The 23,590-nt window shown below is 37.9% G+C and overlaps 1 protein-coding gene across 1 annotated transcript; it reads left to right on the forward strand.

The window, feature by feature from the left end:
- The first annotated feature begins 419 nt into the window (after positions 1-419).
- Positions 420-1,200, forward strand: LOC124526552 (uncharacterized). Its single transcript, XM_047099593.1, has 2 exons — positions 420-656; positions 886-1,200. Exons 1-2 carry the CDS (start codon positions 420-422, stop codon positions 1,198-1,200), a joined length of 552 nt encoding a protein of 183 aa, XP_046955549.1.
- Positions 1,201-23,590: the final 22,390 nt, after the last annotated feature.

Here is a 23,590-nt window from a genome sequence, read left to right on the forward strand (position 1 = left end):
AGGACTATCTCTGAAAGCCATTGAATTCCTTAGTTAAATCCAGAGGGAAAGTCTGAGATCAATATGGCTGTTGTGTCTGTGATAGTTGAGGATAAATTATTGGAAAGAAACAGGTACTAACTACTTCTTTTGCATTTGACTCTTGGTCCTTTTTTTGTGAGCTTTTTGTTCCTGCAAAGCTGGCTTGGGTCAACGTAGTAAGTGAAAAAAAAACCCTCAATGAAAGAAGCTGGGAATCTCCAATCTCCATCCCAAAACATGTCGCTGATGACTTGAACATATCACCAGATACTCAAGATACAGACAGCAGATTCCATCTATGGGAGAATGACCCTCTGAAGAGAAACTTGGAATCATCATCAGAGCCATTGGAGGGGACATCTGAGAGTCATGTGGGTGAAATTTTACAAGACCCTGCCATGCCTCCAGTCCAGGGTAGAAAGTTAGATCCACTTCCGAAAACGCATAGACGTCTTAAGAAGGCTGTAAGGACAAAGAGAATGAGGAAGAGCAGGAGGAAGGAGAAGGTGGAGACCCACCATGCCCCCATCCTTCCAACACCTTTTGTGCCACCACAAAGTGAAGAAGATGAGGTGGTAGACACAAAGCCGGCTGTATTCAGTGCTCAGGAAGAGGATCCTGACCTTCCCAGTGAGGTAGGGATGAGGCGTGGGGTGGCGAAAGTCTGGGCTTGCCGCGTTTTCCTAGGAAAAATAATGACAGCCCTTCATCTGGAATGGAAGGAGGTGGGGGATGAAGAGCTAGGGAAACAAACTGGGATCCCTGGGCCCAGATAAAGCATGAAAGAACTGGCTCAGAGGGTGATGTCCTTTCTGCGTATGTGTGTTGGCGTTGAAGGCTTTAACTTCTCTCTTCTACTTGCAGGACAGGTTACAGAGTCAGCAGGATAAGGGCGCATGTGCGATGCATCAGGAGTGTCAGATACAGCCCTGTGAGCTCTCAGTGTCCCAGGAGCCGGGACCGTCTTCTCCGGCAGTGACATCCTTGGCATCACCACCACGCTGCTTTGGTCGCTTCCTAAGCTGCGTCTGCCAGACCTTCTCGAGGTCTAGGAAGCAGAAGGCCCCCAGAAGAGAGGACACCAAGCAGGCTGGGGCAGGAGGTGATGCTAAGGCTCTAAGACCTGCCCTGCTGAGGGGTCTGGGCAGAAACCGAGTGCAACCTCATGAAAGCCTGTAGCAAGTTGATGCCGATATGGCTTCTCCCTGTGTTTCATTTTGTAATTTTCCCCGTGTTGTTCCTGTTGGTCGATTCTTGTTTCTCAAAGATAAACGTTTTTGCTCTGCTTTTTTGCTGAGATCCTTAAGCCTGAGGAAGTGGTAAAAGCAAAGTAACTGTGAAGATTTTAACACTTTACCCAGTAGTGGGATTGCTTCCTACTTCCTCCCATTAGGCTGAAGTGGAATTCACTACAGAGCAGCGGTTCCCAAAATTCATGCGGGTGTTGCTCATGTCTTTAGCTAAATTCTCACTACCTTCTCTGAGGATGGAAGCCATACCATCTCATCATTTTGATGTGTCTCCAGAATCAACCGCCAAGTGGAGACTCATGTCCAGCTCCTCTCATTGTCTTTTACCTTTGGCTAAGAGATTCATGTTGCATTCCTCATCCTCAGGACTTTGTTGAAATTCTGACACTCCCTACCTGATTTAGAAACGTCTCAGGGAGTGGTCGTTGCTCTTTTGCTCGCATAAGGTAGCGCTACCACCTCCTGCATCTCTAACCATCCTCTGGTTTTCTTTTTGTCACTTGTTAGTAAGATATCTGGCCCTTACTTCTCAAGTGTTCTGTATTAAGAACCTCGTCACATAAGGTGATGGGCTCCTTTCCCTGTTATTCTTTAGCCAGATTCACAGAATCCTGAGTTCTGAGAACCCTAAAGAAAATAAGTACTTAGAAAAAAGTTCAAGATTATTTCATTTCCTGTTGTTGTCCCAGCACACTGGGCTACTCCTCTTCCCAGGACATAAACTAAGAGTTTAAATTAATTTTACACCCTCCTTTGAGAGAGTAGGTTTAAGGTGAATTTGAGAGTTTTCCTGTAGCTTTAATGACCTGTTGTTATTTCCTACATGTCCCGGTTTTTCCAATTCATATAAGAATAATCAATAAAAGTACAAATAGAAATAAATGTGTAAAGTATCTGCATTGGAAGGAAATTGTACAATTTCTTCCTTCTTTAGGACTGACCCCAATGGTTACTGCACTAGAATTGGAGAAGATAACCAATGTGTTTGTTTTGTTCTTTCTTGCCTGGAATCGGGCCTGGTGCTGTTGGAAGAATGAAGTTGGGAAGGGAATAGAATGAGGTGCAGGAGCAGTGGCGAAAGATCCCAAAGGCTGCCTTGCGAGTAATTGGTAAAAACCAGCCTGGAGGGAGTCTTGCGATGTGATGAGGATCTCAAGTTAGAATGAGAAATTTTATGAAATGTCATACTCCATGTTTGGAGTAAAATGGGACAGCTTTCTAAAGTCAGTCATGCTTTGATACCTTTAGTTGTCTAAAGAGTGGTTGTTTAGAGAGTGTGGCATTTTAATAGAGCTAGTTGAGCATTATAAATGGGCTCAAACTATTACATGAAATTTCAAATTATCCAACTGTATTTATGCACATATTTTCTCAGTGTTATATAAGAAATGTGTTCCCAGGCAAGGCATAGTGTACGTAAAGTCCTGAGTCATGGAGCCTATTATTAAAAGCTCAAAAGAAGGTAGATATTAGTGTTGTCATTAAGGCTTTGTTATTGTTATTGTTTCTTATTATAAGATATTTTAGGATGAGCTGTTCTATCATAGAAAAACTATTAGTTTCAACCTGGTTAGCCATATGCCCACTCCCATTTACAATGGTGATTTTCACACAAAGTTTACTTATTCCAAATTTAAGATACATATTACAGATAAGGAAAGATCTGTATAAGCACTTAGTTTTGAAACTCTTTTGCGCATGTGTCTTGACCGCCCACTCACAAACAGGGGAAAGGGTGTCCAATACTCCTCAGCTGCATTTGTAAAGAAAAAAGGATATGTTCTCAGGTTTCAGACTTTGTGTTGTTATCTTCAGAGTCTGAATTATTAAACATGGTTTCTGTCTTAATAAAGTTGTTTTTTCAAAATATATTTAGAAAAGTAGTACGGCTGTGTCAAAAACAAATTAAAAATAAAACCTACTACTATTGATGAGAGATAAAGCATGGGTCTCATTTAAAAAAAGTTGCTTCCCCCGCCCCCCCCGGCAGATAAACAGATACTGTAAATGTGTTGTAAATGGCAGTATTTGACAAGTATAAAGATGACTACATTTAATGTATTTAGCTCCCTGTCTTTCTCATGGGAACTCCCAGAACTAGGTAGGTGGCAGGTACCCTCAGTGCTGCAAGTTGAGTAAGCTGAGAATAGGCAAGCTGATTAAACTTTTCCAGTGATTTTTCTAAGAACACTCATTAAAGCTGATAGGGAATCATAATACAAATTCTTTAAACAGATTATTTAATCACTTACCTGTGGTTTTATCTTCTAAATGTGATTGTTTTTGTTCTGGTTCTTATCCCAGCGTTCCATCCTGAAACACTTCTTGCTGACCATTTTGTTTTTGTCACCTTGTCCTCACACTACTGTCCAAATGCCAGCTAATGTCATCTTTACTCACCTGGAAAATGTTAACATGAAAAAAAAATCTGGTTAATGTAAAATTACAGAGAACCCTTAGAGAGGGTTTACTTATTAACCGAGCTTTAACGGAAAACGTTGAAATTATCTAGTCCTTATTATCAGAGGAACCTGAAACAAAGAAATTAAGTCGTTCTCTCAAGGTAGCATAGCTGGTTAGTGGCAAAGCTAAAACAAACAATAGCTAACATTAGATTCAATATTGTACATTGTATTTATCTTCTGTGATCTTCAAGCAGTCTGCATGGGGTTGATATTAATATTTTAATTTTACAAATTAGACCATTTAGGGGTGCTTGGTGGCTCTGTTGAGCGTCCAACTCTTGATTTCAGCTCAGATCATGATCCTAGGGTTGTGAGATCATGCCCCTCATCGGGCTCTGCACAAAGCATGGAACCTTCTTGGAATTCTCTCTCTCTCTCTCTCTCTCTCTCTCTCTCTCTCTCTCTCCCCCTGCCCCTTTCCCTTATATGCTCGCTCTCTCTCAAAAAAAAAAAAAAAAAACCAAAAACAAAAACAAAAAACAAAACAACAACAAAACAAACAACAAAAAAAACCCCAAAAAACAAAAAATCCCCCAAACAAAAAAACCCAAATGAAACCATTTAAGTTCAGAAATGTCCTGGTAAGTCCAGATGCAGAATTCAAACCCAGATTTGTTAGTCTCTGAAACCCACAGTCATTACATTCTACCTCTCAGTATTAATTACAATCTTATAAAATCTCTTTGTTTCCAGTCTAACTTTGTAATGTCAAAAACATGCAATTTCTCATATTTGCCAAAATTTATATTTCAGCTTTAATGCGTTTATAATAAATATAGTTCAATTAAAAAAAAAAGTCCAGTTAAAAAGATTGTTTCTTCCAGGTAAAATTTTTGTACTGGACAGTAAATAATAAAATAGTTAACCTACGTGTCATTGATAAAATAAAATTGCAGTGTAATATAAACACAGTTTTAGTCATTACAACCAATTAAACCAAGACAATTACTTAACTGAAAAGTGATTAAGAGAAAAAGGAATAGCACATAAAGCAGGGCCCTCGACTTGACAGGGTCACAAGACAAAGTACAGCAAAGATGAATTAGGCCCCGTAGAAAGCTAATGGATATGAGTGTTTCTAAACTGTTTTCAGGTGAATGGTTTGGGACTCGGGTAGCAGAGAAGCTCTTCTGTGTAACCCAGTGACCCTTGAAATAAGTGACTATATTTCTGCTAATGAACTCCAGGCTTTAAATAAGAAATTTGAATTTTCTCACGTTTCAGAACATTCTTTTCATTCTTATTTGACAAGGCCTCTTCAAGACAAAATAAAAGAACAGCAAAACTAGTAGATTTGAGCCACTGGACTGCGTGGTCAAGGAATGTTCTTCATTTTTTTTCAAACTCAAGATGCGAGGACAGTCATTGTATGTGGGAAAATGGAGGGGTGCGGATTTCCTGGGCTGGAAAGAATTGCAGCACTGCTCACATCGTGGAACCTTCGTGAGGAACTATCTCAGACACACGGTTATGACCCTGATTCCTAATGCTAGAGGAAGTCTTTGAGTATCATCCTTGTTTCCCTCCCTTCTTCCCCACCTTGGGGATTTGAGTCAGTCCTGCAAAATTGGTGAAAGGCCAGAAAGGCGATTTTAATAAGAAGTTTAAACAGGCTACAGGAACGGGAAACCTCAAAACAGATTAAAATAACTTTTACGCAAGTTCCATAATTTTAGATGAATTCGAAATTCTGAAATTTTATTACAAATGATTTCTAATGTGAACTTGACTTCTTTCCCAGTTATAATTACCATTTGATTCTAGGATGCCTGTGAAAGTACACAGTGCTGGATCATTACAATGGTAGCCCTTCTGGTGAGCAGGATAGTAGATCCATTCACAGAAAGGGATGAAGTGGTAACTGGGAGTTTTTACAACTACCATGAGAGATATCCCCTAAATATCTGTCTCTTTACATGGAAAAAAGCGGAATTACAAAGAGTGGGAAACTAAAACAAAAGAATACATTTCAATCAGCATGTAGTACCCAGACTCCTACTTGGTCTGTGATCCTCAATAAAAATCTCTGACTACAATTTATGTATATTGAGGATAATAGATGAAATAGAAACTAATCATCCCATGATCCCTTTTCAAGAGCTACCATTCATCCTAATTTAAAATTTGCTTTTATTTTAAGGTGAAAATTATGAAGCAAAGTTCTGTGTCTAATTCAATGTGTTATGTAATTATATAAGTACTTGGGAAGTATCTGTCTGGGCTTGGACTTAAAAGTTAAAACACTTAAATACTGAATCCAAGTTTTGTCATGTGCTGTTGTGCAACTTTGACCATTTATTGATTAATCTTTGATCTCCTCCTCTAAAAAAAGAGGATGCTAAGGTGGTTTTGAGAATTTCATGAGGTTATGCCTCTGAAAAAACTTAGTGGCTATTTTGTAGTAGAAAGCTTTTGACATTGTAATGCCTATTGAATTCTTAGAAAACAAAAGAAAACATTAACTTGACTAAGTGCTCTGCCAGGGTAAGCACTCATGTCAATTTTTATTTTGAAGAGAATTGAATTTATTTCTGGGAGCATCATGTTGGGGCAAAAAGATTTAATATTTGTTGATTCCCAATTTGAGTGCCTCTAGAGAAAATGTTTACCCTGGAACTTGACAAGCCAAAGCCCCTTTATTGTTACAACCTGTGAAATCAATATTAGTTGGCCATTTATTCTTGATTTGTAAGGCTGAACAGACACTCATTTGGTCCTAAACTGTCATGGTTTAATGCAACATCTTTTTTTAAGTTATTAGAATTTTCTAAGAAAACTTCATTATAAAGGCGTTTTATTCAATGACTGTAATAGAGTAGTAGTGGCTTTTAACTTTTTCTGCTTAAATCCTTCTGAATGATAGGAGATACCCTAATGCGTCACTATGGGTGGTTCAGTTAGTTAAGTGTCTGACTTCACATCAGGTCATGATCTCATGGTTCATGAGGTCAAACCCGGCATTGGGCTCACTGCTGTCGTGCAGAGTCTGCTTTGGATTCTCTGTCCTCCTCTCTTTCTGCCCCTCCCTTGCTTGCACTCTCTCTCTCTCTCAAAAATAAACAAACAAAAAAAGAATTTTGGAGAGATTGTCATTGGGTAACCCTCCCTCCCTGCATCTTAATGTCCTCCCCTTTCCATTTGCCCTACCTACATGTAAATATTACACCAAGATTTACTATGTAAAGGGTCAAAGAATTCTAGTTTTCTGTGATCTGGAATTTTATTTTGTTGTATTCACTAAGCATGTGTGGAATATCTGTGCCTAAAAGAAAGTGAAACAAAGAAAGCACACATAAAACGTAGAAGAACCTCTCTGTGCTATCAAATAATTTACAGACTGTTCCGAGAAAATATGGCACTCACATAGTGACTACTGGACAATATCGAAAGTATTCGAAGGAGCTCCAAAGAGTAACAGTGTAAGTGGGCACAAATAGAATGTCTTGTAAAGGAAAGATTTTTGCAAAATGGAATGTAGGAGATGCCTTCCCTGAGTAGGTAAATTTTGAGCTGAAACTTGAAGGAAAAATATGGTCTAGGTTTGTCCAATCCCATGGTCAAACAGGTTAAAGTTGTTTTACTGGATGGAGTCCTGGAGACTGGACAGAGCCAGAGCACAAGAGTAACCAGATACAATAGAAAGTTGACAGAAATGCTGCAGCCCTTATGGATGAGTCCTTATGCCCAAGGGTACCAGTTCAAGAGAAGGGTCAGGAACAGAAGACAGAGATAGAAAGTTAGGTGCCGAATACAGGCAGAGATGGTGCAGAGACAATCATAAGGGAAAGAATAAAGAGTGGGGGTAGGACTTTATCTGAACAGCAGAAAGGCCTGTGGGGTGTTGGCCATCTAGTGTTCTGGGGGGAGATCCCCTCCAAGGGAAAATGGTGGACAGCATTGAAGGACTGAAATCAGATGATTCCGATGAAGAATATCATGAAGAAAGGTACAGATGTGGCAATATTAGGTTATATGATGTGGGGAGTAGTGAGAAATAAGCTGGGGTCAGTTGAACTCGATATTTGTATTTTGTACTTGGCTTTGATTCATAGTTGAAAGGGAGCCATTGCAAATTCTTGATCTTCTCTAAGCAGATAACATTGCCCAAGTTAGTGAACTCCAAAAGGAAAAAGTATAGGAACAGAGATGTGCATGGGCATCGGCTCAGATTCAGTAATGATCTTTAAGAATATGCTGTTTGGTTCACTGCCTTCCACTATGTATCTGGGGTAGATGATTGCCTTTTTTTTTTTTTTTTTACCACTTGCTTCCAAATAATATATTTTTGTAAGAATTGTGGATAGAATTAAAGGAACAACTGCAAAGAAACCCTTAAGTGAAAACACACACTACAAAGAATGTAGAAAGTCCTGATCTGACTTATGGTCTCACATTCTACCTTAGTCAAAAATTAAACACAAAAGTTGAACATAATAAATTTGCTAGGAACTTCTAAATGCTTATCTGTTCTTAGGGCAACAGAGCCGTACATCCTGGCATTTAAGAATATTTCTGCAGACAGTGTCTGGGTTCAATTCTTGGCTTTACTACTTCATAACTTCGTGCCTCAAACAAATTACTTTCTTTGTGTCCCGGTTTGCTCATCTGAGAAGTAGGAGGAGTTACAGCTACCACATAGGGCTTCGGTGAGAATCAAGGAAGGTGATGACACATTTAGGGAACCTAGGCTAGAACTTGACACATGGAGTGCAAGTACAACAGATGTGCATCTGTCATCATCAGGTAGGCTGGACACTTTTCTGAAATACTGATTGGTGTGGGAAGAGGTCGTAAGGTCTCAAACGGGAAGACTGTATGAGGCACCTGAGGAGTCTGACCCTATGTGTAGGGGCTTCCGGCCTCTCTAAATATCCTGAGCAAGGCTGAGAGATAGTGGGATTACCATACCCAATGAGATTCTTTGTGGTAGGACAGCGATTATATCCATTGACAGAACCAACTTATCACGTGACTACAGGGCGAGTTTCTTAGCAGCTGATTGTGAAGGAGTCCAATTCATCTTTTATGTCCAGTGCTAGCACAGGGCCAAGTACAATAAGCACATAATAACTTCTCAGTAAATGTCAAGTAAATGAGTCAACAATTCAGTGAAGAACAGAATTCCTGTACAAGTAAAATGAAATGTACCATTCACGGAAACATTTTGTTTCATTCTCTTCTGGCTTTGGCAGTGCTTTGACACTGAAGACATCTTTCAGATCATGGCACATAGGAGGAGGACTGAATACGAAGTTTTCATCAGTTAAGTGGGATGAGGCATGGGATCAGCATTAGGCTGATTTTAAAAAGGTAGATTCAGAACTGCTATATTCAGTGATTAAGAAGCAATGTATTCCTTCGTTGAGCAGCCTCAGTACTCTGCTTTGAAACGTGCATGTGTGCACACACATACACATACATACAGGCACAAATACACAAATATATCGCAGTTACTATAGTGCTTTATTCATTTTGGGTAAGTGCTGCCTAACAGTCTCCCTGAAAACTTAGTAGCCTAAAACAATGACAACCATTCATTTAGCTCATGGATCTGCAGTTTGGTTGGGGTTTGGCAGGGAAGGCTCATCTGTATTCCATGCAGCATAGCTGGGACAGCTCTATTTTTGACTGAAGGTTTCATTCAAGATGGCACATTCACATAATTGACAAGTTAGTACTGACTGTCATCTGGTTGCTCAGTCATGCTGTGTGCAAGGGGACGCAGGTCCTTTCCACATGGGGCCTTTTCATCGACTATAAACCACTCACAGCATGGTGGCTGTGTTCCAAGAGTGAGCTTCCTAGAAAACCTGGTAGAAGCTAGGTTTTATGATCTTGTCTCAGAAAGCACATAGTGTCAATTCTGCTGTAGTCACAGGCCACCCAAACCCAAGGGGAAGAAATGTGGACCCTTTCCTGCCCCAGGGCAGGGAGTGTCAATATCACAGTGTAGTGTGTGCAGTGGGAGAGCTTGTGACCGTCTTGGAAAATCCAATCTGTATTTAGAGCAATGCTAATTCAAGTACCTCTGAAGTTCCCCAAAGTGACAAGCCTATTCTGGTATGCGGAAATATTTTCTGGAAGAAGCATATTCAAAGGGAGGAGATATTTTTGTGGAAATTTGGAAAAGATGGTTCTAATTGCACGTAAGAGGTGTCACAACACTTGTCTTTGAAGAAAGTTGCAAACAATATAAATAGGACAAAGAGGTGAATGGGGGCATTAGCTGATTGAAGTAATTTAGCATGAAGAGCTGACTGTCAACAATTAAAAAAAAAAAATAAAAGGAATCTTCACTTTGTCCTGTCGATGCCAGTAGAAAGGGATGTTCTGAATAACCATGGACCTTTGGCAATGGCTCCTTTGATATAGTATAGAATGTGCATAGCTAAATCTAATTTTTCTCTACCTGAGTATAATTTTCCATTATGACTAGAGGCTCAGAAACATCTTACCCACCAAATTGAAAGTAGACAGGAAAATCGTAGGGAAATCTATATCTGAAGTATGTATCAACATTCTTTGTTAGTAAATATTTATTAGCTCTCACAGGTGAAATATAAATAATGACTGCAGTTTCCTTCAAGGCAGACTCAAGTTCAGCTGAGAACAGTATGCAGCAAATCAAATGTCAGCAGCTTTGACCTGTCTGCCAGAAGAGACACATTTAAATGGTTTTAAAAATTATCTATTTTAGGACTTTGCATGAAAACCCAGGAAAATCATTTTGCTAAAATATATACCAGCTGGCCCAGGTAACTTCATAGTCTCTGCCCGCATCTGTTTTATTCACAAATGAACTGCAACTGATTTGTATGAGGAAGCAATATCACACCAGTGATCACTTCCCCCAAAGCCATAGCCTTTGTCTGTTTAGGATTTGGAGTGGGAAAGAGAGATCATAAACAATAAATTTTCTTCTTCAAAATATATTTGTTACTATCAGCTTGCTTCCGTCCATCCAAAGGAGACTGTAAAAGCCCAGTTAGGATTGAACATGGCAGTTCTTTTCCTTATGGAATGTTAATCGGGCCAACTGAATCTGCACTGGCAAAGGAGAGGATAATGGTGGTACTCCATCATTCATTTTCCACAATTATATTATTTTAACTGATCCCCTATGCTTCAGTAATTTTCTTTTGTTTAATAATTTAGCCTTCTGTTAAAGAATCAGGAGTAGCTAAATGATGATGCATTTATTTCAACTTTGTGTACCTTATGCCTGATTGTCAGGATAGGGAATCTTTGGTAGCTCGATTAGAATGGAAAATACTAGACCTAAAGAACTGAGAACACAGAATAAAAGCAATATTTTTATCTCCTTACCTGGGCCCTCCCATGAATGGGGCCGTGGGTTCCTTTACCTAGGAGAATTGAGGCAGAGCCCTAGGAGTAGGATCCTATGAATGTCAATGTCATTTAAGCCTTCTCGCCATTCACTGGTTAGTATCTGATAACTTATTGAGATTAGACAACTTCACGTGCAGGATTAAAAGCATTGCCTTGATCACAGCACCTCAGTTTCAATACCTTCTAATGCTGCCAGGGCATAGAAATCATGTGACCATTTCTACAGCTGGGGTTACTTTCCTTGACACTAGGCAGAATTTGAAAACAAACTTGTAGCTTTTATTTCATCTCCTTGGAGTGAGGACAATCCATGGGGTTGAGAACTGGACATTTTCTATGGGCTCCACAAGTTCTTTAACCTATGACCCGGAACTGACTGAAGGCACCTAATACTGTGTTAGGAAGCATTGTTCTGAAAGGCATTATTCTGAAGCTTGATACTCTGTCTTCCTTCTTCCGGTTTAATTCTCTTTATATGCTAGGTTTCATTTCTGGTTTTGGATGACTACCATTGCTTTCAGAAAATTCATTGTAACATGTCTTGAGATCCTAATAGGACGTGCACCATAAAAACAGCTTAGTTTTGCATTGTATAAGCCCTTCTTTCTGAAGAAATGTTAAATGAACCTGTTACATTTTACTTTAAGGAGTTAAGCTTAGAAGAACCCTTCAAACAGCACGACTTCTTTAGACAGGTGGTAATTTATTGTTAGGCATTCTGAAATGGTTTGTCTTGCAGAAATAAACATACAATAAAATTACCCAGAAAGCATTCAGGTGAGTGTTTTGATTCAACAAATGACAGGAAAGTTTGGAATTTGAATATTTTGTGAATTGTAGTAGTAACTTTAGCAACTGAAGGGATATGAAGACAAATCAAATGGAAAGCAATTTTGATTTTAATATGGAAAATGTGCAGTTATGTAGAAGATACTAATGGTACTAGAAAAAGACTTCAACAAGGAACTAGAAATTATATTTAAATAAGCAAGATCAAGAACACATGGTGATTGACAAGTATTAACAGAGCTATTAAAGATGTTTTTGAAGCAAATGCTCATGACATATTTTAGCATTTTTCCAGTGATTTCAACATCATTTTATTTGTTGTTACTTGCTTGTTGAGGTTTAGCAGATGATACATAAAACGCCAAAAGGCTACATGTAAAGAAAAACTTTTTAATTGTCTAGCTGCCAAGCTTTTAAAATGCCTTGTATATTCAAATATATATATATATATATATATATATATATATATATATATAAACACCCACACATCAGAAAATAAATTGACAAGAAAAGTTGTAAATTACACAGCAAATAAATAAATGAATAAATAGAATGGAGTAGTACATTTATCTATATCAGAGAGGGCCAGACTCTTTAAGTCATAATTACACCTTTATTTGCTATTTGCAAAAAAAACACAAAAAACCCTCAAAGCACATTTTTATATTGGGGAGCCAATATTAGACTTTTCTCCAAAGATATATTTAAGTAGTATAATATTAAGAAAGACATCAGCACGAAGGTCAATATGAGCTAATTTTGGAGTAGAGATGTTATCAAGACTAGTTACCTGAAAAATTTTTAGTGTCTACCTATTCCTGTATCTTTCAGTCCTGAAAGCCAAATATATATCAGTGTTTCTTAAACTTTGTGGCCATCAGAATCATTGGAGAAGCCCCTTCAAAATATTTTTGCTTGGGATCCATCCTCAAAAATTCTTGAGGCTAGGCCTCAGGAACCAGTATTTTTTAACATCATTCTCTGCCCCACTCCCCAGATGTGATTCTTATGTACACAAAAATCTGAGAACTATTGTAGCATATAACATACATACAATAAGATAGGAGACCATGGCACTTGAATAGTAGAGCATTTATACCTTTAAAAATGTCAGAGTTCATCTAGAGTCTATGATCCATATGAAACAGTTTAAAAACGATTTTGCTTCTGGATTATTTGTTTCACATTTTATTTTTTTCATAATTATTCTAAGAAATATTCCAAACTGACTATGTTATACAGGTATTAGTTTTTGAAACAACCAAATTATTAGGATTGGGAATTCTATTAATCGTTTCATTTTAAGCTGTTACGTCTTTTTTGGACTTTGGGGGTAGGGGAAAAGAATCATAGCTTTTTGTTAATGACATAAAAAGTTTATACATATACAGATATTTAAGTCAAGAGAAATAGTATTGAAGAATGAAAGGCATTGTATTTAAGGTACTGTAACTTCTTTATTGCTACATGTTATTATTCCCTTCCAACTGGCTATTTGCTCCCAGTTCACTATATCCTATTCTTAATTGGTAAGACCTAAAGATACAAAGGATCTTTAATAGCAGGGCTGGTAATGGTGGGAGGGGGGTAGGCTAATCCTTAGAGGTGAAGGCTAATGGTATGTGGAAGAAAGTGCTGGGTATGGTTGTGAAGCCCTGAGTGGTGGAAGTATGGCGAAGGATGTCCACCTCAACTGATGTGGACAGGCCAGGTTTCGAGGTATGCATATGCTGGAGGAAACAAGGGAAAGAGAAGTTGACGGTAAGCCTAGGACTAAGCCACACATGAATAAAGTGTTGGTGAGGGCTACATAAGGTCTGCCTTGAGATATGGTCTGTTGTGTTCAAAATAGTTACTGACATTAGAGTCAAGCTCTCATAGTTTGAATCACTGATCTGTCACTTATGGGCTTTCTGACCACTGAGAAGTCATTTATTCTCTTTGCTCACAGCTTTTTTCTTATTTGTAAAATGTGGATAATAATACCTCAAAGGAGTTTCATGTGGATTAAGTGAATTGGCATGGTGTGTAGAAGATTTAAATAGAATCCAGAGTTTCATAATATAGTATTCAAAATGTCCAGGATACAACCCAAAACTACTCAGCATACAAAGAAGTAGGAAAATCTGAACAACTATTAAGGGTAAAGGAAAACAACAGACACCAACCACAAGATGACCAAAGTGTTGAAATTATCAGAATAATCTCTGTAGCAGCCATTATAATCATGCTCCACGAAGTAAGGCAAAACACTCTTGAAAGGAATAGATATATAGAAGCAAAGACATAGAAACTAATAAAAAAATCAGAGAAAAATTTTAAAGCAGAAATATACAATAATGGAAATTAAAAAAAATCACCAAAGGGGCTTAATAGCAGAATGTAGATGAGAAAGGAAGAAGTCAAGAGAGTTAGTGAACATGAAATTAGAGGAATAAAAATTATCCATTCTAAACAATGAGAGAGAGAAAGAGAGATAGAGACAGAGAGACACACACAGAGGAGCTTTGGGAGAATATTCATGTTATGGGAGGAGAAAAGAAAGTGTGTGAAAAAAACAAGCATACAAAACCTAAAAGCATAGACTTGAACAACACCATTAGCCAACTTTATTTAATTGACATTTACATAACACTTCAGGTTAAAACAGTATAATACACATTCTTTTCTTTTCTTTTTTCTTTTTTTTTATTATATGAAATTTATTGTCGACTACACATTCTTTTCAAGCACGGATGGAACATTCACCAAGTCCATATTGTGAGTCATAAAGCAAACCTCATTAAATTCCAAGGAGCTGGAATTATTGAAAGTATGTTCTCTGACCATAACAAAATTAAACTAGAAAGCAATAACAATCAAATCTGTACAACTCTTAGATATTAGAAAATTAAACAAAACATTACTAAACAATAGATTAAAGAGGAAATCTCAAGACAAATAGAAATGATTTTGAACTGGATAAAAATGGAAATATACCCACCCCAAATTTATGTGATACAGCTAAAGCAGTGCTGTAGAGAAAAGTGATAGCATTAAAAATTTATATGAGAAAAGAAAGTTCTCAAATCAATAATTTAATATTTAGGAATACCTATGGTCAATACTCATTTGTATGAAGTTGAATAATTAAAAAAGAGCAAAATATACTCAATATAAACAGAAAAGCAGAGGTCGATGAAACTGAAAACATAAAAATTAGTGTAACTAAAATCTGGTTCTTTAGAAAAACAAACAATATCCTGAGAAACTTAACAAAAGACCATGGGGCAGGGGAAGAAAAAAAAGAAAAGTTAGAGAGGGAGGGAGCCAAACCATAAGAGACTCTTAAAAACTGAGAATAGGGGCACGTGGGTGGCTCAGTCAGTTGAGTGTCCGACTTTGGCTCAGGTCATGATCTCGCGGCCTGTGAGTTCAAGCCCCGCATCAGGCTCTGTTCTGGCAGCTCAGAGCCTGGAGCCAGCTTTAGATTCTGTGTCTCCCTCTCTCCCTGCCCCTCCCCTGCTCATGCTCTGTCTCTCTCTCTGTCAAAAATAAATAAACATTAAAAAAAATTAAAAAAAATGAGAATAAACTGAAGGTTGATGGGGGGTGGGAGGGAGGGGAAAGTGGGTGATGGGCATTGAGGAGGGCACCTGTTTGGGATGAGCACTGGGTGTTGTATGGAAACCAATTTGACAATAAATTTTATATTAAAAAAAAAAGAAAAACAAACAATAAAATTGATAAACCTCTAGTGCAATTGACCAAGAAAATAAGGCACAAATGGTCAAAGTAATACTCACAAATGATCAGGAATAATTTGTGGAATCACAATTGTGGGATCAAGAAGAAATATCACTAACAAACCAACAGACATTCAAAGGATAATAAGGAGATATTATGGGGCACCCGGGTGGCTCAGTCTGCTGAGCATCCAACTCTTGGTTTCAGTTCAGGTTATCATGTCACAGTTTGTGAGTTCGAGCCCCACATCAGTCTCTTCACTGACAGTGAGGGGCCTGCTTGGGATTCTCTCTCTCTCTCTCTCTCTCTCTCTCTCTCTCTGCCCCTCCCCCCTCTAAATAAATAAATAAATAAATAAGTAAACAACTAAAACTTATAAAAAAGGAAATATGAACAACTTTACTCACATAATTTACAACTTAGATGAAATAAATTCTTTTTAAGACACGAATATGAAAACTAAGTGAAAAACAGAGATAATATGAGCCTTCCTTTGCCTATTGAAAAAATCTAATTCATAGTTAAACAATTTCAAAAAATGTTTTCAAGCCCAGATGGTTTCACTGGTGAACTTTCCTAAATATCCAAGGAGGAAAAAAATCAACTCTTCAAATTTCTCATTGAGTTGGGGTCATAGTTTATATATATATATATATATATATATATATATATATATATATTGGGGTTATAGTAATGCTAACTCTATAACCCTAACCTATATAACCTATATAACCTATGTATAACCTATATATAACCATATATATAACCATACAGTAATGCTAACCCTATAAACCTAACCATATATGGTTAGGTTTATAGGGTTAGCATTACTGTAACCCCAAATCCAGACAAAGACAACATGAGAAATGAAAACTACAGACCAATATCTCTCTTGAACATAGAAAAATCCTTAAAAAAATATTAGCAAGTCAAATCCAGCAATGTATAAAAAGAATAATAAATCACAGCCATGTGAGGTTTATCTTGGGAAAACTCTGAAGTAATTAGAAATGACAGATCATTCCACCAGTTCTGGCTTCACAGGACTATATGTAACAACTAAAATCAGTTGTTATATATAACCACATTAACAGACTTAATGACAAAAGAGAACAAATGATTATATCAGTAGACTCAGAAAAAAACATTTGACAAAATTCTACACCTAATTTTTGATAAAAGTTCTCAGCACACTTGGAATGAAAGAGAACATTAGCAATCTGATAAAGGGCATTTATGAGAAACCTACAGTTAACATTGTACTTAATCGTAGAATGCTAATTGTTTTCTCCCTCACATCAAAAACTAGACAAAGACGTTTAGTCTCACTAGAATTCTAGCAAATTCAATATGTATAAAAAATGAAACAAAAGGCATTTTCTTTTTTTTCATCCCAAATTATTGGACAGGAAAAAATAAAACAGTTTTTGTCTATGTAGTTGATCTCAAGGAATCTATTAAAAAATTTTTCTAGAATTAATAATTGAGTTTGGCCAGTTTATAGGGTAAAAAAGCAATAAACAAAATTCAATTATGTTTTTGTGTACTAATAATGAACAGTTGGAAATTGAGATTAAAAAAATCAGCAACTGGCATAAAAACAGACACTCAGATCAATGGAACAGAATAGAGAACCCAGAAATGGACCGACAAACATATGGCCAACTAATCTTTGACAAAGCAGGAAAGAATATCCAATGGAATAAAGACACTCCCTTCAGCAAGTGGTGCTGGGAAAACTGGACAGCAACATGCAGAAAAATGGACCTGGACCACTTTCTTACACCATACACAAAAACAAACTCAAAATAGATGAAAGACCTAAATGTAAGACAGGAAGCTATCAAAATCCTTGAGGAGAAAGCAGGCAAAAACCTCTTTGATACTGGCTGCAGCAACTTCTTACTCAATGTGTCTCCAGAGGCAAGGGAAACAAAAGCAAAAATGAACTATTGGGACCTCATCAAAATAAAAACTTCTGCACACCAAAGGAAACAATCAGCAAACCAGCAGAATGGGAGAAGATATTTGCAAATGACATATCAGTTAAAGGGTTAGTATCCAAAATCTATGAAGAACTTATCAAACTCAACACCCAAAAAACAAATAATCCACTGAAGAAATGGGCAAAAGACATGAATAGACACTTCTCCAAAGAAGACATCCAGATGGCTAAAAGACACGTGAAAATGCTCAACATCAGTCATCAGCAGGGAAATACAAATCAAAACCACAATGAGATATTACCTCACGCCTGTCAGAATGGCTAACATTAACAACTCAGGCAACAACAGATGTTGGCTGGGATGCGGAGAAAGAGGATCTCTTTTGCAATGCTGGTAGGAATGCAAACTGGTGCAGCCACTCTGGAAAACAGTATGGAGGTTCCTCAAATGATTAAAAATAGAACTACCCTACTACCCAGCAATTGCACTATTTTTATTTAAGGGATACAAGTATGCTGTTTCAAAGCGGCACATTCATCCCCATGTTTATAGCAACACTATCAACAATAGCCAAAGTATGGAAAGAGCCCAAATGTTCATTGATGGTTGAATGGATAAATAAGATGTAATATATACACAATGGAATATTACTCAGAAATCAAAAAGAATGAAATCTTGCCATTTGTAACTACATGGATGGAGCTAGAGGGTATTATGCTAAGCGAAAGTAGTCAGTCAGAGAAAGACAAATATCATATGACTTCACTCATATGAGGACTTTAAGACGCAGAACAGATGAACACAAGGGAAGGGAAGCAAAAATAATATAAAAACAAGGAGGGGGACAAAACATGAGACTCTTAAATATGGAGAACAAACAGAGGGTTACTGGAGGGGTTGTGGGAGGGGGATGGGCTAAAATGGATAATGGGCATTAAGGAATCTACTCCTGAAATTGTTGCGCTATATGCTAACTAATTTGGATGTAAATTTAAAAAAAAATCACCATTTATTGTTGTTCCAAAATGAAATATTTTGTAATAAAGATAAATACTGATGATATTAAATGGAGAAATGTTCATGGATTGGAAGACTCATAGTTAAAATATCAGTTTGTCTCCATTATTATTTATAAATTTAATGTAATCCAAGTCAATATCTCAACAGGATTTTGTTTGTAGATATCAACAAGATGATCATAAAAGTGAATACAGAAACTCATGAGAACTAGAAGAGCCAAACTATTTTTTAAAAGAACAGAGTTGAAGAAACACACTATTGAATTTTAAGCCATGTTATAAAACTATAGTAGTCAGAGTAGTGTGGTAGAAATATAGATACATAGAACATTGGAACAGAAGGGGAAACCTAGAAATAGACCCATACATAAGGGGTTGAGTTTTGACAAAGGTGCAATGGATAAAGGACAGTCTTTTCAGTAGTCTAGAACACCAGGAAATTCACACGTGGAACAATGAACCTTCTTCAACACTTTACTCCATAAACAGAACTCAAATGCATCAGAGATGTAAATGAAAATGTGAAAATATAAAACACTTAGAAGAAACCATAGGGGAAAATATATAATTTTTTTAATTTTTAAAACAATTTTAATTCCAGTGGCATTAACATACAGTGTTATATTAGTTTCAGGAATACAATACAGTGATTCAACACTTCCGTATGTTATAGGGACAATCTTCTTGACCTTCGGTTACAAAGGAGTTCTTAAATACAATACCAAATGTGCAATCCATAAGGACTAACTGATAAATTGGACTTTACCAACAGTAAAAATTTTTGTTCTATATAGGACATTATCAAGAAAATAGGAGTACAGGTAGAGAGAGAGAGAGAGAGAGAGAAAATAGAAAGACAATCCACAGACTGGGAAAAAATATTTGCAAATTACATATCGGACAAAGGATTATATTAGCATATACAAGAACTCTCCAAGTTAAAACATTAAAAAATATACAACCCAGTTTTGAAAATGGGCAAAAGATTTAAACAGGCACTTTACCAAGAAAGATAAACAGATGGAAAACAAACACATGAAGATATATTTTGCATCATTAGTCATTAGGGAAATGAAAATTAAAACCATGAGATAGCATTTACACCTATTAGCTTGATGAAAATAAAAAATACTGATGAAACCCCATACTGATGAGGATGCTGGAGCAAAAGGAATTCTCATACATTGCTGATAGGAATGCAAAAATGGTCCGACACTGGGAAACAATTGGGCAGTTTTTCAGAATTATGCATACACTTACTATCTGACCCAGCAATCCCACCTTTAGGTATAGTTATTCAAAAAAGTTTATGTTCACGTGAAAACCTGTGCATAAATGCTTATAGCAGCATTATTACTGATCACCTAGAACCAAAAGCATTACAAATATTCTTCAGTGGTTGAATGCATAAGTAAACTACGGTAATCTAAGTATGCAATACTTAGATAAGTTTATAAATAGGTTTACCAATAATAAAAAAAATGGAATGAGCTGATATGCACTAAAAAAAAAAAAAAGGCCTAGAGCACAGATCAATGTTTGCTGGGGCTCTGGAGTAAGGAGGATCAGAACACAAGAGACAGTCCGAGGGAACTTTTTTGGGGTGCTGGCATTGCTTTGCATCATCTCTGTAGTCATAGGTAAAGAATTTATACATGTTAAAATATCACAGAACTGTACATCAAAGTATTACTGTTTGAAAATAAAACAAAACAAAACAAAATAAAATAAGACAAAATAAAAATTCATCTGGGTCATTATCACTGTTTCATGTAGATTAGAGAAACAGCACAGTATATTCTCAGCTCTACAGTCTGTAGTTATTCACTAAATGAAGGGGTTCAATAGTTTTGTTTTTAAGTAATATATTTTAATATTCAGCTAGGAACTTAATAGATGGCTCACACAACAATATGAAAACCAATAGCTTTAAATTTTGATGTTTTCAAGGATTTTAAACCCCCAGAGTTCCCTCTTCATATACAAAGTTGTCTTGTCTGCATTTAAATTAATGGTAATTTATATAAAATATTTAATCATTTATCTTCAGTAATGCTTTTTAAAAAATAGAGTAAGATGAAATGCTGGTCTATGCTCAATGCCCATTTCTGCATCTTTCTCAATGTATTTTGACACATAAACTTTTATTTCGACTAGAAGAGGCTTGAATTGGGAGCTTTATTTAAATTGAGTGACTATATTAATGTTGCCTTGAAAAAAAGAGTACTAGACGTTCTGCCCAAAAAAGTAATGCTTTTGAAAAACTAGAAATCAGTATGGTGGTTTTTTTTTTCTTTTTTTTTACAAACTTCTAATAAGAGGATTCAAGATCAATCAGAGGTCATAGTCTGTGAAGGGCCTAAAATTTTACTCCCCTTGCAAGCTAACAAGATAGCCTGCCACGATTTCATAGATACCCTTTGCCAGAAGCTCAGCAAAAGCATCAGTCACAGAGAATTGTAGCTCAAAGAGGTCATTATGATTTGGGGGCCCCCCAAACAGAAAATGGGCTCCAGTTTGATGTGCACTTCCAATTCAGCATATCGGTTGCTCCGCATTCAAAGGATACTTGTTTGCAGATGGGCAGATAAAACAGAGTGAGTGAGGTATATACGGTCTCCAGTGTTCAGAGTATAATAAAGTGTAGAGCATTTTTGGTGTGGGGAGAGGAGAGGCAAAGAGACAGCAGTTTTCCTTGACTACCAGAGAGATTGGATGTTGAGAATCTATCCACACAGTCCTAAGAAGGTTTACTCAGTGACTAAGCCCTTGAATTTCATTGTGGTTTATCAGCTACTCTTACTGGTGGGGGTACGATAACAGGGCAGTCAGGGACATTCAGATAGGCTTTTGTTTTGCTAACCCACAGGACATCAACTATAGACAGAAAGCTTTGGCCACCATGGGATAGAGGTACTTGGACTAAATCCTGACCTACTCCCTGGTGGCAAATAACAGTGGAGTTTAGGTAGCTCTGGCAAATGTATATTGGAAACTTTGCCACATGAATGAGAATTGGTAATCAGGCACCAGCGGCTAGGAAATAAGGCACTGGCAACATCCAAGGCAGCATACCAGGTACCATCAGTGTATGCAACGGATTCAGGTCCAGTCACAATCTGCAATAGCCAGGGCTATGGGAGCAACTACTGAATTCACTGATGGTGAAGCCACTCTAAACCTCCAAACCCCTCTTGTCCCTTTCCAGTAGGCACCCAGGGCTATAGCATTTTTTACTACCCCTGCTGTCTTTAAGTCCTTACAGGACTGTAATTTCTTTCTCCTGGGAATGTATTCTGTTTCTGTTGGACCACCTGGGAGGGAATGTGGATTAGAGAGTGACTTACATGTCCCTCTAGAATTTCTTTACAAGCAGTAGCTCCTGAATGGGAGAACCCCTTCCAGCACTTAAACGCGTTCACGATACAGGCATGTCCAATATCAATACCAATTATACATTCATCAGTGTAACCCACAGTGACGGTACACTAATTGTCCCAAAGAGCCCCACCTACAAGGTCAGGTCAGTTTCCCTTCCTCCCTGTGGATCTTGCCCAAGCCCCATGAACTGAATCCAGGCATTACCTCCCTCTTGGGATGCAGTAGAGTGGTGACTCTCTTGTATTCAATAGAGCCTGAAAAGTCTGTGTCCTCTCTGCACAGTTTCTCAGCATACTTGGGCACATGCATATCTCATTTGGTGCCCCTTGGGGACAGCAAGACTTTGGATCCATCCCCAATTGACTTTTTCTTTAAAACAGCTAAGCTTAGCACCTGGGTGGCTCAGTCGGTTAAGCGCCGACCTCGGCTCAGGTCATGATCTCTGGATTCACGAGTTTGAGCCCCGCGTCGGGCTCTGTTCTGACAGCTCAGAGCCTGGAGCCTGCTTTGGGATTCTGTGTCTCCATCTCTGTCCGCCCCTTCCCTCACACTCTGTAAAATAAGCAAACATTAAAAAATAAAAAAAAAATTAAAACAGCTAAGCTTAGGGGCGCCAGGGTGGCTCAGTCGGTTAAGTGTCCAACTTTTGGCTCAGGTCATGATCTCGCAGTTCATGGGATCGAGCCCTGCATCAGGCTCTGTGCTGACAGTTCAGAGCCTGGAGCCTGCTTCGGATTCTGTGTCTCCCTCTCTCTCTGCTCCTCTCCTGCTCATGTTCTTTCTCTCTCTCTCGAAAATAAGTAAACATTAAAAAAGAAAAAAAAAAAAACAGCTGAACTTGCATTAGAGGAGAGAAGATCAGGGGTCTTGTAGGGAGAGACTATGTCAGTTCCAGTAAACAGGTCATATTTACTTTCCATTTTGAGTGGTGCAACAGGTGCACATAGCTCAACCAAATGTACCTTCTGTGTTTTTGATCCAATCAAAACCCAATCTCAAGTAGCAAGGTCATTATAACCAACACCTTCTAAGTCAGCTTTGGAGACCCCTTAACAGCCACAGCCACACGGATTTCTATTTGGGGTCTCAGGATTTATGCCCTTTCTGTGACTTGGTCTTTACTCTTATGAGGCAATTTTCATAATGGAATACACATTATTCTGGAAAGCCCCACTGCCACATCACCAAGGTAACAGCTCTTAAATACTCATGTGACTTCAACATAGGCCTCGGAGAGTTTTCCAATGTAGCAGAGAAGATAGCAAGCATTTATCCAGATCTAAGATTGCCATGCTAGACTGCAGGAGGGGTTGGGTCTTACCCAGCCCAGCTGTTGCCATCCTTTCTTAAGCATTGTGTTTCCCCATCTCATCTCCCAATTGAACCAGCCAAGGTTTCAACCATTGGTCTGCTTTCTCTCTATACTGGTTCCAAATTTCCCTCCTTCATGCTCAGTATAGGTGTGCTTCTCTGAAACTTGTCTGACAGGGGACACAATATTATGCTTACCCAGGATGTCTTACTACTAGTTGTTACAATGGGGATAGAGCTGAGGCTGACAGTGAGACTGACCAGGAGGTCTCCCTTCTCCACCACGGGCAGCTCTCTTTGAACCTAGTTTCTTGTCTTCTACCTGCAACCAT

This window comes from Lynx rufus, unplaced genomic scaffold, assembly GCF_022079265.1.
Source record: "Lynx rufus isolate CCGP_SWC_20201006 ecotype Redwood Valley unplaced genomic scaffold, mLynRuf1.p SCAF_5, whole genome shotgun sequence".
Taxonomy (NCBI): Eukaryota; Metazoa; Chordata; class Mammalia; order Carnivora; family Felidae; genus Lynx; species Lynx rufus.